The sequence below is a fragment of the Crassostrea angulata genome, chromosome 4 (assembly GCF_025612915.1).
Source record: "Crassostrea angulata isolate pt1a10 chromosome 4, ASM2561291v2, whole genome shotgun sequence".
Classification (NCBI taxonomy): Eukaryota; Metazoa; Mollusca; class Bivalvia; order Ostreida; family Ostreidae; genus Magallana; species Magallana angulata.
In genome coordinates this window covers 26,845,113-26,862,780 of record NC_069114.1, presented here as the reverse complement: position 1 = coordinate 26,862,780, position 17,668 = coordinate 26,845,113, and the positions used below count along the sequence as shown (strand labels likewise).

Sequence of the window (17,668 nt, the reverse complement as noted above, 5' to 3'; positions counted from 1 at the left end):
CTGAATCTGAAGATAATATACATTTTTTTCTTGAGTGTCCAAGATACACTCAACAAAGAGTTAAACTTTTTAATCAATTTAATGATATTAGTGTACCTTTTCATATTAACTATATTCTTTATGGTAGTTCTGAATTTTCATACAACTTAAATTGTAAAATTGTTTCTTATGTTCATAGTTATATTATAGCTTCTAAGCGTTTTTGATTATTTTTTTTTTCAAATGGGCTGGATCATGACACCAATATTCTATGTCTGTCTGTCGGTATGAATGAATGAGGTGATGGGTTTGTAAATGTAGGAATGAATGTGTTCATGTACAGTTGTGTATATGTAAAACAACAAGTTAATTTATCATCATATGACAAAAGTCAAGCTTATTATTTATTATCCAATTATCCTTTGTCTTGTATACAAATATATCAATATTATATCACTCTGTAAACTGGTAAATTATACTACATACTATATACTATATTCTATGATTATTTTATAACACCACTTCTTGACTTTGTATTTTGGAGAGGGTTTATATAGGTTTTACCTGTTGCCTAATCCATTTGATTACTCAATAAAATATGTTTAAGTTAAATTAAAAATTAGATGCGCACAATATGCTATACTGTACTATTATATTGTTTACAAATAATATGTCTCTCCAATAAAAAATAGATGCAATTTTAAAGATAAATTTCAAAGAACAGATGAGGTCTTTATTGTAAGAAAATATTGACCGACCTGCTCCCCCTTCCCTTCCCTTTAAAAAGTATTGATAGTTTTACATGATTATATTAAAAGGTTAAAATCAATCGGTTTTAATTATCCTTTCTTGTTCAAAATAGATATAAAATGTCGGGCAAAAATTCATAGAAATTGTGCTTAAAGGCGAGTTCCATCAATAAGAAACAAACGGATTGCGTTCTGTACAGTCTTCTTTTTTTGACATCCATAAGGTTTATACGAAGAATTAGTTCTACAGAAATAAACAGCAAGTCAAAAAGTTCACCGGGACATGAACTTAAATTGGTCACGTGATTAGATGATGTGAAGACAGAAGGGCTTCTCAGCAGATTTGATCACGTACCAACCAAATTCATACATATATCCCGGTGAACCTTTTTAAAGTTGCTGTAAATTACTTCGTTCAGAATTATATGAATAATTGTGTTTTTATATTCTATAATAATTCAATCGTCAAATCATAAGCGATCTTTGCGATATTGAAGTATTGAGGTGTAAATTATACTTAAGTGTAAAACTATTGTTCAACACTGCTATATCTGACTTCATTCCTTTTTCTTGCTGTCTAAAGATTTACTTTTATAGACAAATTTAGCAGTCCTACATTCTAATTTTGATATCAGACTGTTTCAGAACTGATATTCAACAAAAGGTAGTTATGAAGTTATTTCAAAAATACATGTCTCATGTTACCAATTGGGAAAATGTTTCAGACTATAGATCTATGGTATTTCTTCATACAATACTGTGTTTTATGGGGGCTGTAGGGTATCCCCACACATATGCATAATTACTGTGTTTTCCTTTATTACTTTACCAAATGATCATTTTACGCACACCCCCCCCCCCCCCACTTGCACAATTATTATCTGTATAAAACGATTACATGACGTTTTTCTGGATTATCGAATCATCTTAGCATCTTGGTTCGAAATGTCTATATTCGCCATGTATCGCATACACGTACATGTGTTACGTTAAAAGTTTAAAATCGAAGATTTCTAAACTTATCTATAACAATGTTATTTTAAAAGTTTAAAATCGAAGATTTCTAAACTTATCTATAATAATGTTATAGATAAGTTTAGAAATCTTCGATTTTAAACTTTTAATGTAACACATGTATTCGATATACTGATTACATGTATTACGAATTTGTTATACTGATGTAACGTTACTAATTACGGATATTGCGAAGTAAATTCACTTGTCCCTAGGACTTCGCTAGAACCCAGTTCTACTGTACACTGTTGTAACACAGCACCTGATACTGACGTCAGTGTCCCGCGTCTCGGGGCGCAGTCTCCTAGAATCTATAAACAGCAGGCGGATAGACCATTTTTTTTGGAGAGAATATAGCCATTGTTATTTCAATTTTTTGTGTCTCACTTGACAGGTAAATTACTCACTTTCAACATGATTTTCGGTTGTCCTGCATGAATTATAATTTCCACTTAGGTAATTAAATGATAAAGGTTAAATTACCGCCCAGCAGGTTAAATATATCATATTTATACAAGCTTTTTTATGCAATGGTACATGTAAACCATATTGATCTGCCATAGGCCATTTGGATTTTTTTAAACTGCCTTTGACTTCTGCACATAACCGACACAGTGTTATAATAAGTATTATATCAAAGTTTATCTTTATATAAATATTTTAAAGATATAACAAAATATTTTAAAAACGTAAATATTTATAAGCGACTGAAAGTCTGAAAGAGGTATGATTCAGATAAGGGTTGTCTTTCTTGAACCTCAACTCGTATTCTGTGTCAGTGCTTTTTTCTTCCGATTCCAACTTAAAGGACAGGTGACACAATCACAAAAACATTGACCAACAAGTTGAATTGTGAGTGGGATACAATTTCTGCAAAATTTTCCTTACTACTCCCATCTGGTTCACAGCTATTGCTGAATTACTGAGCTGATAAGACGCGTGACCTCAATATGCATATCTGAAGCCTCTGAGATCGGAAACCTTCGGTTTGACGTAATAGCCGACACACTGCCCATTCGCTGTTTCTTTCAACCATAGGGATTTAACTGAATTGCTCTTATCTAAAATCTGAAGTCATTAACTTTTGCTCATTGCTATTAAAAGTTTGAGAACCCAGTACATGAACAGAGTTATTCTAAGCTTAGAAACCCCATTTCTGTTTCCTCAGCAATTATAAAAAGGAGTAAAAATTGTGACCTGTACTGTTAACTTTTCATTGATCTATATACTTCATGCTGGAAAAAATATGTCAGATGTTGGATTTGTAAAAGAGAAAAATCATCAAAACCATGGAATCATTGTTTCTGAAGAAAGGGTTTTGTTTTGTTAACACATAGTAAGTGATAATGTATAGAGACTTTTAGTAACCAGGAATTTCACTGGATCTTAAACCCTAAATAAACCCTAATTAAGTTAATTGGACTTAATAAAGGATTTTTTTATTTAAGAAGTATTACCAGAAATCCTGGTACCTGTAAGCAAATATGTTTGTAAATTTCTTTAGTTCCACAAAATCAGGGGTCTACCTTAATCTCAATACTAAAAACATCTTTTATTTTCATTTTTTAGTAATAACATCTTTTATTTTCATTTTTTAGTATGGTATTTGATCATGTTTGTTTATTGAAATTTAATTAAAAGAACTATATATATATACCAATTTTCATAATCAGTAAAGACTGAAACAGTAGTTTTTTAACATAGTATTCAGGTTTTAAAAACGTATTAATCTCAGACTCCTTGAATTTTACCCAAATGTAATTTGATCTTTCTTTTAATAGTTTATGAAGATCATTTTTTGGTAGTACTTCTGAGTTGTGTATAATTTATTCTCTATTGATCAAACATAAAACGAGCTGTTATGCACACTGATTACTTCTTGTATACTGACATTAGATTCAGATGGACAATGAATTATTTTTTTTTACAGTAACACCAATTGTTACAAATAGTACACAAAAAAGGATTTATATGTGATATGATAAAAATCTAACTCATCGTGCTCCCAGTTGAGTTTTTTTTAAAGAAAAAAAATATTTAGATTAATATCAAGTTATTCAAATAAATGCTTTGGATCTGCAAGATTGGATTAATATGCATATTCAAACAATATATTTCAAACTTTACTGAATACTGACAATCTGAACAAGTGGTTGCCTGTCTGGCTGACAGGATGATAAACTGCAATAAATGATTATCAATCACAGAATCTTCAGTTCATTCTAATTTAATTACTTTTTTCCAATTCCTACTACCACTATCTTATGTACACAAAAATTCTCAAAAACTCCATTAACCAATAATACAACATGATTGTAATCTTGTCATTCTATAATCTTACTACTTTTTTTTCAGGAGAGGGTTTATACACTAAACTTTTCAATAAAATATGCTTTTAATAAATTCACTTTAATCTGATAGTGCTTTATTTCAAAATCATCATTTGCAACACAAATACACTATCCTGTACGTGTAAATAAATCCTCGTCCATTGCTCTGTTTACTATGTAGCCGATAGCTGACTATGTCATCTTTGACGAATAACGCACAGGGGTTTCTTATCTCATTAAAGATCGGCAAAACTCGGAGATCTGCTGCAGCTGGGATTTTCAGCACACTTAATTGAGCTGTGTGTTCTTATCTGATGCTAGTCAAATGGAAAAATTGTTATAAACTGATTTATATATATCAAAGAAAATGTTTTTAGAAGAAAATGATTTTGTGTCACCTGTCCTTTAACGAGTTTGAACCAAACACCATTAGAAGCAATATTTTTTCTGAAGTGTGAAAAGAAATTATGTACGTTTCATTAGTAATGCATTTTGATGTGATTATAAATTGTTCGGGTATTATTAAGTTTGAACCAAAAATTATTTGTGAAGAAATTTTTTTTAAACTGGAATGAAAAAAAGAAAGGATGTACTATACACTTTATTTTTTCACAATTTTTATTGATGAATCTTATCATTTTTAGTATTATTTGTTTATAATGTGCAAGCTGTTAGGGGTATTAATGCCTTTGAACCAGAAACTATTTATGAAGCATCAATTAAGGAAACGTTTTTACAATTTATTATTTTCATATTTGTCACTCTTTTATGATGTATTGTTAAAGTTGACCAGAACAGTCGTTATATATAGGAATTATCGGGTACATGTATAATAATGAGTCATTCACGCAAATTTTTTGTAGAATTCTCTTTGCAAAAAATGAGGACGACCTCATGCATTCTCCAACGGTACAAAATTCCACCATGATTTTATGCCCTACCCTCCACGCCTTTTTTACTATAACGCATGCGCAAAGAAATATATCTTCTGCAGCATCTCGAGCAAATGACATGCCGGTATATGATGGGTAAACGATTTTTTCCCTAAACCGAAATTGTCTGTAATGTTTTAAAGACATTCTATTTTTGCATAAATTAAATTACCATAAATCTAATTTCTCGTTCGTTATTTTAATCCCATTTTACTTAATGAATTTCCGAATGTCGCTTGCAATCACGTGATACAACCTTTGCTTTCCTATATTGACTTTAAAAATGGCTAATTCATTGAATGAGGTAAAATATTAAATGAATAAAATTAAATGAATAAGGTCATCTGGCGCAACAACATAAGAAGGGGAGGGGGTAGGTGTTAGGCCGGGGGGGGGGGGGGGGGGGGGTAATGAATTTGCTAACACTCCCGTTTATATAATTGTTTTCAAACTTTGTGAATATTATATAATGTACCAATTTTTACAGCTCCATTTAACCATATCATTTTATTTTTCAAAATACATACACATATATATATATATATATATATATATATATATATATATATATATATATATATATATATATATGTATATGTATATTTATATATATATATATATATATATATATATATATATATATATATATATATATATATATATATATATATATATATATATATAAGGGTACTGCAAGGACAGACCTTTGACATACCGGTACTTATATGAAAACATACAGAAAAAAATGGTAAGTTCAACATTTTGTTAATAACGTATGCATGTAAGACAGTCTCATATACTGTTATGTGAATTAATATCTTTATAAACATAATTAAAAATGTTATTCATTTTCGATGAATTAATTAATAAAGATGGAAAGCTGGAACTACATGTGATAGAGTGATTATTTATTTTAAAATGATTTGATATATTGTGATTATGCGATAATCACCTTAATTGTGATTTTTTTTGGGGGGGGGGGGGGTGCATCATCAAAATTATCTTTAGTATATTTAATAAATTTGATTGAAAAAAAGATTAACATGCATTCCATCATTATATATAAACAAACAAAACATCATATAAATGTAATATCTACAATATTACATCTATTTTTATTTCAAAAGGTACAATTTTTTTAATACAAAAATTGTACAATACTGATGAATATTCATTATTATTCAAATCAATTTCTATGACAATTATATATCACAACAAGAATACCAAGAAATTCAAACAAACAACAACTTTAACAACAACAAAAAATGATACAACAACTTGACAACTTCACAATGCTATGATTTATACTGGCTCTTATTCTGCTTCCAATATTATGCTGAATTATGAAACATGACCAAATCTAAAGGCAGTATATAGGTTGATAGTAATTATGAATATACAATGATACCATGGCAATATTTGATTCTTAAAATCAAAGTACTGAAAATACTAACATTCACATAGTGTGTTCACTGTTAATTACTTTACATTCTCTAAAGATAATATTTTTTCTTCATGTGTTTTAAACTTGATTAAGTTGTAAACAGGACTTCATTTTTTGGTATAAATTGATATTTAAATGGAATAGATATTGGTAAAAAATTTCAATAAGCCAATAAATTTTTTATTTTCCATAGTTTTTTTTGTAGAATGCATATGTCAGTATTTTGTATTGTAAAGCCAATAAGAACTTCAATATTATGGTAAATGCTTTAAAAAATCAACTTTTTACAAAAATATTTAGCTAACTATCTCATAAATCTACTTTACCTAAAAAACAAGTAAATATCAACAGTTGGAATTTCTGACAAAATTATATCAATAAGATACAACAAAATGTATGGGAGACATTATGCATTAATATCAAAAACAAACACAAGATGTTTTATACATGGATGAGGTAGATACATATTTCAAGATTGCCTCTAAGTGAACTGTTGTGTTTTGATAAATATGAATATGAATATTATGCTTGATTTGGGTTTTTAATGAGAAATACATTACTGTCAATGAAAAAAACTGCTATTATAAATGAGTGGGATAAAAAAAAATGTAGACGATACAAATCAAAGAGATTTAAGCTGAAATCTGATACATGTATATGATTGTTTTGTTGCATTTCAGTTTCATATTTAAATAAAGGGGATATAATATAGATAAATTTGCTGTTTTTATAGAGACAGTTACAGATAGCTCAATGATGGTGAAAGTTCTATAGAAAGGTATCCCTCAATTAGAGAAAAAAAGTATCATATCACATTTTGCAGTGTCCTTTTTTAAACCAATCTTGACTACTGGCGTTTTTATTTGTCTTAGTACTGTGCTTAGCCCAAGTTATACATTGAGTGACTGTGTTTCACTTGGAATGTCTTCACACTCAAATCCATCTGACAGGAATGGTTAAAAGATACCAACAATTCCCTCTTCTTTCTGCTTTTACTCGTTTCATGACTTCAACCTATTTCTGTGTGTCCATAATACTGTAAAATAAATTGGAGTTTTTTTCTCTATATTTACAACAGGTGAAAGAGTTGGTTTTTTTTTTAGACAAACACTGAAACTTTATGCCCAGAATTGACAAAATCATAAAGATAATACTAGATTACTATGATTTTCAAAAGAGAATATCAAATGATTTTTTTTTTTCTTTAACATTTAACTTTTCTCAAAAAAATAACACCAATAACATGGTAAATTCAAGTTTAAAGACTTTTGTTTTCAATTCTAATTCACTTTTGAAAACAATATTTACCTTTTTCACATGACTTTCCATATTTAGGGCAGGTACAATTTCCTGAGGGACAACTTTTCATACAATATCGGAGACATTCGTGTTTCACTTTCTTGCGGCATTTTTTGCCAACATAACCTTTCTTGCACTTGCATCTTCCAGGTTTGACGCATGTTGCAAATGGACCACACCCCCCTTCACAAATTGCTGCAATGAAAATAAGATATTGGTAAAAAAAAAATTAAGAATTGTATATTCTACTTTTGGTGTACCAGGTATATTGAAACCAAAACTTTGTATCATCAGATTTGCAGAATTTTGTACTCAAATCTCATTTGGAATGATTTACACAGGTTCGGTCAAACACAGTTATAGAGAACACGCTTATAATGTAAGGCCTATTCAGCAAAGCGAGTGCTAGCGAGTGCTCGCCAAATTTCCCCATACCTGCAACACAAAATTTTGGCAACTCTCGCTTTGTTGAACATGCTTATGGTTACAGAGAACACACTTAAAATGTATTCAACCTTAAGGTCATAAGTGATATAATAGCCTTACAGGATATAATGAATATTGTTAGAATGAACCTTAATGTAAGAATGTATGCTGGAAGCGTGTTTCACCGTATAGGTTTATGTGTACAGGATGTGGCTTACCAATGTGACAGGTGGCCCCTTTGTAGCCCGGCAGACACCCACAAACATTGGGTCTAATACAGGTCCCTCCATTCTCACATTTAGCTGCACAAACAGCTGTCTTCTGATTGTCAACTATACAGACATAAATGTTGTCAAATATTAATAAGTACAGTGCAGCATGTCAATTTTTTCAGTTTTCTTCATATATAAAATTTAATAACACTTAAAGAATTCATTAGCTGTTGTACTGTTTTTTTGGGGGTTTAAAAACTTCATTTTTACCCACCCTGTTTGTGGCCCTTTTTCCGGCAGCATAATACCCCTGTGGTGACCCCCTCTTTGTAGGAGCAGCCATTTCTGTTGTCTTTTGATTTGAATACATCCATTCTCCCCGAAGCAAGGCATGAAGACTTGGAGTGTCTCATTCTGTCACATTGTCGACCAACTCCTGCCATTTTCCCATTGGTACATCTGAAGTAACACATTCATTTTTTGTACGGTATTCCAATATAAAGAATAATTTTTTTTCATGCTTATTGATGGAGTGACCAATTTGAACCTCTTTTACCTTTTACATTTGCCTCTTGTGTTCTCTGCATTATAGGCGTAGCATCCTTGCAGATCAAAAATATCTATCCATGAAATGTATCTCAAGCTTGCCTGGTCTCGGGGACTACAAACTCGCCACCCTCTCTGACACAAGCTCCGTCCCTTTTTGACATGCCCCTCCCACTTTCCTTTACAGGCATGTACATCCTTATGATCGGCGAAACCTTCCGTTGACCCATCTCTGCATCCGGAATAGGAGCCTGAAAGTTTGAACTCACTCAATAAGCATTCAAAAAATAATATATTGTGTTGTTTCTGTAATCTAGCTACAATGAAATTATCTTCTAATCCTTACCATTCTTTCGCAATTCCTTGTATTTTTTTAAATCAACTGACCTGAATATTTCAAACTTTGGTTGAAAAATTCTCAATGATTTAAAAATCAAACTGTCTTATCGTAATTCTCTAATGCCAGTGAATAAAGCAAAGGATAAATGTCATTCATTTTACCATCAATTTAGCTGCCAATTTTATATTATACCTTTTATGACAACTTTAGTGCTTGCCATGTCCATTCCGTGTTCATTGACAACCTCACAGCTGTATAGACCTGTGTCGGATTTCTTTGGTAGTGTAAATAGTAAATCTCCTGTAATCAGAAAAATATAAAACATAGAAAAAGGGAAGTAACTCTCATAGATTTCTCTACTTTATGTTGGAGATGGAATATATAAGTGTACATGTGAATTGGTGTTAATGTTAATAAATATTCATCTTATTATTAAATTGTAGATTTTCATATCCAAAAGTGAAACATCATTGCTGTCAATGGTAAACTTGGAGCGCATAACAGGTTGCAAAAAAATTACAGCATATTATAGTCACAAACAAAATTCTAGCTGCCAAACCTGTAGATATAATGGACACTCTTCCTTTTCCTGTGGCCGTTATCTGTCTCCCATTCCTGTACCAGTGAATAGCGGGTGGGGGAGATCCAGATGATTGACAGCTCAACAGAAAAACATTCCTTTCACTCTCTACTAACTTTTCTCTTGGTCGCACCAAGATCTGTGGTTTCTGCCCTTTGACCTTACAGCAGACGACACCCGTGATGTCACTAGTTTGATGACACGCTGTATGGAAGTAAGCATCTACACAGCAGCTTGCGTCAATACGGCCTCCACGGATACAGGAAGTCTGGCCGACGTTTCTGTGTGGACAATCTTTACCAATCCCAGCTAGATCATCCTACAAATACAATAGAATGAAAGTACAGTACATGTTCTTAAATATTCAGTTGTTCCATGGTGTAAAAAAGTTTTCTTTTAAAAAAGACTGCAGAAAATCATCTTTTCACTATATTTCAAATGAAATCATGCTTCATGTTTCTCTTAGATTTTGATGTGCTTTCTTAATTACATTATAATTTGGTGGTTCATTACATCAAAGTTAAAATTGTACTGGGGATGAAAATTCTAGATTATTGGCATCCAAAGGATGTTGCACCTAAATTGATAGGGCTGCACTGTACATATAATTGTACTTGTATATAAATTTAGAAAAGAAAAAATCCTAATAGGCTTGTGCCATATACAAAGATATTTGATGTTTTATATTTTCTCATGAAAAAAGTGTATTCTACTACCTAATAGGGTATATATTTTTATCTTTTAGATAAATACATATACCGGTCGTAGCAACATGCAGGTGCCTGTGCATATTAGAGATAGCTCAAAAAGAAATTCAATGTGAATCAAAAAGGTCAATTTTTGAAAAAACATTTTAAATTTGGGAAGGGGGGGGGGGGGTGTGTGTGTGCTTTTTTGTCCTCCTCAGATTAATGGTTCAATTCAAGCTGTTGTACAGTACTTATCAGGAGTATTCTATTTATGAATGAAGGTAGACTTCAACTGACAATCAGAACAAAAACTAATTATCCACTGACATCTCAATGAAATATACAACCATAAAACATCTGTCCCTGAAGATTTCTCCAAAATCATGTTACCAGTGTTATTGGATAAAAATTTGTTTGAACCCGTTATCTTCATAACACCAGATGATAAAATATACCACTAAGCTTCCAGAGTGGGTCTAGATGCCTTCATTTTAATGTCGGAGTTACAGTCACTATGTAAACTCGAGGGATTGCATTAGAGCTATTTAGATTTATTACTGGACCCTGGGTCATAAAATGGCCACAAAACCTCTGGACCTATCTCTTGTAGCAGGAGAAATTCAGGAAATTTGGTCCCAACGGAATCCTAATAAAGCTCCCTGGGTGTGCTGAGTGGGTCATGAAATTCCACAGAAAAATGGCAACAGTGGCATAAAAATTTTGTACTGACTGACAGCCGAAAGCGTACAAAAACTGGCCACTTAGGCATGTTATCAGTGCACAAGTTAAATACTCGGAAGAATGTCGCAGTGTTTTAATTTGCTTCTTTTGTCTGGTTTGGTCAATTTGTGGTAAAGCACTTTTCGACGATTTTTATTCTCTATGTTTTTTTCTTTTATGCCTTTGAACAATTAGAATCTAAGTAATTTGAGGCATTACAGTGCAGAATAACTGATGTTCAGTCGTGGAATGTACACAAGTGTTTTGTTCAATCGCAACTTGACGTCTATTTGGATAATGTTATCGGGTGATAAACTATTCAGGGTTATATTTTTTACAAATTGTATTTTATCAAGCCTCCATCTGGTCTACTCCCTCACAATTACTAAGCAAAATCCGTAAAGTGCTAATGACTTCACTCTATGATGTAATTCGGGGAGGGATCTATATTTATGACAAGCATTCGTCAAATTAAATGACTTCAGTTCAAGTCGGAATTAATGGGGATTAAAATTCAAGGATATTTGGAAAGTTGAATTTTGAAAACTATATGGTGAAAATGTGGACTGCTATAAACTCGTTTAATATTTACACTATCGTCATAATTTATACAGCGAAAAAAATTGTTTTGTAAAAACATGATACCAGTTTATATGACAGGATACAAGTATAATAGGTATATTGTAATTTATCTTTAGGCCACCTGTACTTGTTTATGAATATATAATCAGAGGAGTCGGACATTTTTATATGAAAGAGAACATATAATTTAATAATGTATACAGTTATAAAACACAACACTAATCATGTAGGGTAGCAACAATGCCTCAGTACATATGTCATGGTACCAAGCAGCTTGAAAACTGATTTAATATTTTTTTTTCCTTTTTGTAGTTTATCACATTTTTTTCATAAATCTAAGGATTGTGACATATGAATTAGAAACTAATTTCTGCTACCTTGTACTTCTCATGTTAATTTAAGGTAGCTCATCAATATTTATGATAAAAACAACCCCCATATACAAGGAGGGGGTGTTATGTCATCTGAGCCTACTGCTCAATGATATTTATTTTTTTATTGAATAAAATATTTTGTAAACCATATTTACCGTATCCATAGTATCCCTACATTCCCTGCATCTACCCCCATCTTGGGCCGCGTTGATTGCGTAACATCCTCTGATGGTGGTGGCTTGCTTCCAATGGATCAAACTCAGTAAATGCTGTTCCTTGTGTGAACATACACCCCATCCCGGGGCGCATAGGTGACTGGAATTACTTATATGCCCAGACCATGAACCTTTACAGGTGGATAGTTGGTTTTCTTTGATAATTTTTCCATTTCCGGAGCAACCTTCAACAGTTATTGAAAAGAATTCAATTTTTAAGTTCTCTCTTTTTCTCTTAGTCACTCTCCTGTTCTTTCCTCTTTTTTACTTTTACCCTCTCTCTCTCTCTCTCTCTCTCTCTCTCTCTCTCTCTCTCTCTCTCTCTCTCTCTCTCAGATATTCATCTGTATCCAAAGAAAAAAAAAGATTATATGCAAATAGACACAAATAAATTCCAAATGTTTTCAAACATTATGAGGTGGTGCAAAAGAAAACAGAATATTTATGAGATGAAACGGTGTTTAATGGTGCATTATATATCCTTAAAAAACGATAGATGCAAAACTTAAAACCAAATCTATACCAAATAAACATATTTTGAACTTTGAAAAAGAAATGCTTCAAACTGTTTAAAAAAAAAATACCGGTAGATGCATATCAGAGAGGGAAATTTAATATAATGATGTAAAGAAATGATCTCTAAAAAGATTTCAGTGGTTGTTAAATTTCTTTGTAGCTAATAGACTTTGACATATAAAATTTTTCACTCAATTAAAATCTCATTGTGAATTTTTTAGCATTTTGTACAAAAAGAGATGAAAAGGAAAAAAGAATTCTTTGAAACATGCAGTTTGAAAAAGAAGTAAGAAGAAATTAGGAATGGCTTCAGTAAGTGGGGTACACATCGAAAGATTTTTCTGTCCCTTCTTGTGCTTTGACAAATTAATTTGGATTTATAAATTGGGGAATCCTTTTAGAGCTCTAAGATGAAAGATGCAATTATCCACTCAGATAGAGAGCAAGGGGGCATCATTTGTTCAAAAATGTCATTTTATTTCATTAAAGATGACAAACCCACCTTAAGATCGACCAAAGCAACTTTCCTTATTAAATTATTATCAGAAAAGGCAGATGCCATGTTGAATTAACTATATTTAAATGTACATATACTGTGTCAATATATATCTCAGTAAACGGAGTATTCAATTTGCACCTGCCTCCCCCATTTGAAGCGAAGAGGGTCGACCTCCCGTCAATAAAAATTTATATGAACAAACACAATCAATGTTATGGGAACTTTGATGTTGCCATCTTACACATTTAAAATAAACACGGTGTACCTAGAAACAAAATGGATCAAAAGATAAGAACTTTCTTTTATGAGGGAGTTCCGATTTTTGATACAAATGTTATTCCACCCTCGCGGCTCGCAGTGGTTGTATATTTTTTTCCACTCTTGATCCTCCTGGAAGTTCACAACTGACATAGATATGTAAGAAAAAGTGGAATTCAACCTTGGAGATCTAGATTTAGAGAGACATGGCTATTCTTCATTTTTGGAAAGGAGATGCGTATACCTAATAAAACATTGACCTAGAAATGTCCAAATTTTCATGTAACTGATATTTTCAAATCTTTGTATCATTTACAGTCTAAAAGTGGAAAATTGTTAGTCTATTCATTCCTAAAGTATACTCAAACAAAGGGGAAAAGCAATCTACATATATGGGATTAATTTTATGACAGTACACAGAACGATATACTAAAGTGGGGTACGTGTCACAAAAGTATAAAAGTCATAATTATCTCCCCTTTGTCATCTTCAGATGCCTTGTTAATCCGTGTAGCTACACAAACCTCATTTAGTCTTTCTCACTATGGAGCCCACGCCTTAGCTAAAAAAGCCATTAAGGGGTTTTGAAAAAGTTCTACCTGACACCTACCAGAGATAATTATGTCACTAACTCGTTGAAAGTCAAGAGTTTCAACACCCCAGACTAACAGCTATTGATTATCTCCCTTGGACGTCTCTGTGAATTCCACCTTTATGATCCCTAATAAATCCTAGTATTACATTAGTTCTTGTAATATGTCATCTCATACAAAACTGACCTACTGGTTTCTAACGTCAGAAAACATGTAATACGTATCACATTGTGGACAGAGTGAACATGCAATTAATCCTCTATACCCATAATTCTTCATACAATATCCTGGTTTCAGTTAAATCAATTAAGAGAATATAATAAATTGATGTAACACCAAAAAAAATTCCCATATGAAATAAGGTCGGAATGCACTTATCTTGTTTCAAGTTTCATTACAATTCTTTTTTTCTGGGTTTTTTTTCAATTACCGGTAAGAAATTCAAGAACTTGAAAAAGCATGTTAAACTGAAGATTTAAGCATGCATCTAATATTACATGTAACTAAATAACTCTCTGCATGAATTTAATCCGTACATCGGATATAACACCAAAGCTACAAATGTTCCTCCTTTCCTTAACTCCCCATATAACCCTCCAAGTGTTCATTCCAGACACGATGCAGTCTGCATTGTGATGCAGTAGAGGTGTTACTTGTCATACTGAATCATTGCTTACCTGTTTCCTGGAGATGGGTTCTGCCAGCCACTGCACACAAAACGAGGATCAGGTACTGCGGAGGTGATGTCATCTTCTTTATCTGTCAAATCCAAGCAATTAGACGTTACATCAAGAATTATCTAGAGACGTTTTTTCTCTCCTCAGAAGCAGAGAGAAGAAAAAATGTCTGGGCATCATAAATCAGATGTAAGAACATAATGAAATTCCCCCCCAAAAATTTGGGGAGATTAAATACACAAAAGCCATTCCCTCTTTGTAATTTGTTTAGAAATATTCTTGAAATTATTTCAAGAGAGCTTTGAGATAGCCAAAGAGTTAAGAGGATAATTCCCTTTTTTAATTGGGTATGAAATTTTTTTTTCAACTATAACTCTCGCATGCACCTGTTGAAAACGTGTAAAATCTCCAGAAATAAATTTATTTCCGTAATGAATGTATGGAATGAATATGTTTACAATTTGGTGATCATATTGCAGGGTGATAAATTTTCGGTAATTGCAAATGTCGCAACAGAAAGGTTAAGGTAGGCCTTATTTCTTACTGGTTGCAGCTAATAATAAATTAAAAATTCTCCTGCAAGCACGGGGATAGTTAAAGTTTCAAGCAAGCTGCTGAAAAGTGTAAATCAAGTAAAGGCCATAAAACTTATCAGGATGTTTAATGGTGTTAGAATCTTAACCCTATCAAGCACCGATTATGCCAATACACTTGACAAAATAGGATAACAGTTATTCAGTAGACAAAATTCTGTAAATCCTACTTCACCCAAAGAAATAACAATGGATACCTGGACTTATTTTGGTTTTCACCTTTAAACTTTTATTTTTCTTAAATTTAATTCTTTAGATTTGAGGGGGAATTAAAATTCAGGAGAATGATTATTCCAATCAAAATATTTGTCATTGGATTTTGTGGCTTTGAACAAACTTCTCCCAAGTTCAGATTTTTAAACTCTTTCCAAACTTCTTTATAATTTTCTTTAGAATTTTAATCTGCGATAAAATCTACAAATTGGTCATCCAAATTTCCCAAACTATGATTAGTTAATTCAATATTTTCAATGATCTGTAAGATCCCTATCATTATTGGGATATTATTTTCAAAAGACGTGTACTTTTTTGTGCGGGGAATCCATTCATACACTAGACAGACAAAATCTCAAAAAGAAACTTTCGGTGTGTTCCAAAATGTGTGTTGTTTTTTTTATTCTCCTTTTTGATTGATGAATAAGTTCGGGAAAAAATATCTCGGCAAACAGTATTGACTTTCTATAAACACATGAATCGGTGTATGTTTGGAGTTAAAAGGATTCAGAATTGGATATTAAACAGACTGAAGAGGTTCAACATTTGTATTTGTAAAATTCCTATTAGTAAATCAAATATCAAATTGACAAAAACATCCAAAGATCAACCATATTAAATAAAACACTTAACATCATTAAAAGCTTGAAAAGAAAGTCAGGCACTAAATAAGCATTCATTGAAATATTTTGGCAATTAACCCCCTTAATTTCAAATATTCAATTTTGATATTAAAAATCAGTTATGAAAATCTTTTTAAAAACATGATATTAAATATCCTTTTGATTATATATATTACCTGAGAAAAATTTGCCTCTCAAGCAGAAAATCTTTGCACATATAAATCCCGGTGAGCATCAGAAAGTCACGGCTAAATCAAGTTGAATGTTAATCCATGCAGAGCCCCCTATTTAAGAACCGCACACCACAATACGAGTATAATTCCTTCCAATAGGTAATTATTTAGACCAAGTGTATATATAAATGAATGGAGAAACTCTAGCAGTCTCGGAACAAGTCAAAAAATCAAAAGCTGATCATCTCCGTTTAAATGCTAGAACTGAATGCAGGTTGTCTCATATAACGCTAGCATTTAAACTCGCCTTGTCAGAATATTACAGCAGTACACAGAGGAACAACTTATCACCATTGTGATAGCAATCTACACCCTTTTCTTTAAGTCTCTGTCTCTGTCTCTATCTCTTTCTTCCTGTCAACAGTCTCCCCCCAAAAAATACTCCACACAAAAATTGTCCTTCAAATTAGGCTGGAGACAATTGTGGTCAAGAAATGTAATGGTTCCAAATTGGATGATATCTTCATCATGTCTGCTCTAATGACCCACTACAAGAATGGGGATGAAAAGAAGGAAGGAACAAAAAATCAAATATCTGGCAGAAGACAGAATTCTGTCAAAAGTGTTTATGGCTAGTTAAAGGGTCCAAACCAATGTTCCAATGATAAGTAGCAGACAGTTAAGGCCAGGCCACCCGTTCTTCACGCTCAGCCGACTTCTTCTCAAACACTGGTTTATGAATACTTCATGTTCAGTGGTGATGTAAACTTATTATGAATCAATACAATGGGCTCTTGTAATTGCTGTCATATCTCATAATTATCATCATATTTGGAATCAATGCGCAAGGATTTATTAGGCACATTCAATCAGATTGCGTTAATTAATTAATACATGTTGACGTGCAAAAATAAAAAAGAGGTTTTTTGTAAGATTTAGTGAAGCAGACATTATCTGAATTTGGTTAATGTAGCGGAGCCCCATTAAAGACAAAAATAACATTATCAATATTTCATGTCAAACCTCTAGATTATCTTGATTTTGTATCCTTTAAGTCAATAAGTTTAAAGTGTGTTTGCTGAAATTAGCTTT

General features: G+C 32.1%; 1 protein-coding gene across 1 annotated transcript; it reads right to left on the bottom strand.

The window, feature by feature from the left end:
* Positions 1-6,084: 6,084 nt before the first annotated feature.
* Positions 6,085-17,233, bottom strand: LOC128181090 (uncharacterized). Its single transcript, XM_052849360.1, has 10 exons — positions 16,580-17,233; positions 14,975-15,056; positions 12,372-12,616; positions 9,831-10,170; positions 9,464-9,571; positions 8,942-9,182; positions 8,660-8,844; positions 8,392-8,505; positions 7,757-7,942; positions 6,085-7,484 (listed from the first exon to the last, which is right to left on the bottom strand). The coding sequence occupies exons 2-10, from the start codon at positions 15,045-15,047 to the stop codon at positions 7,450-7,452; spliced, it is 1,527 nt and encodes a 508-aa protein (XP_052705320.1). The 5' UTR covers positions 15,048-15,056; positions 16,580-17,233; the 3' UTR covers positions 6,085-7,449.
* Positions 17,234-17,668: the final 435 nt, after the last annotated feature.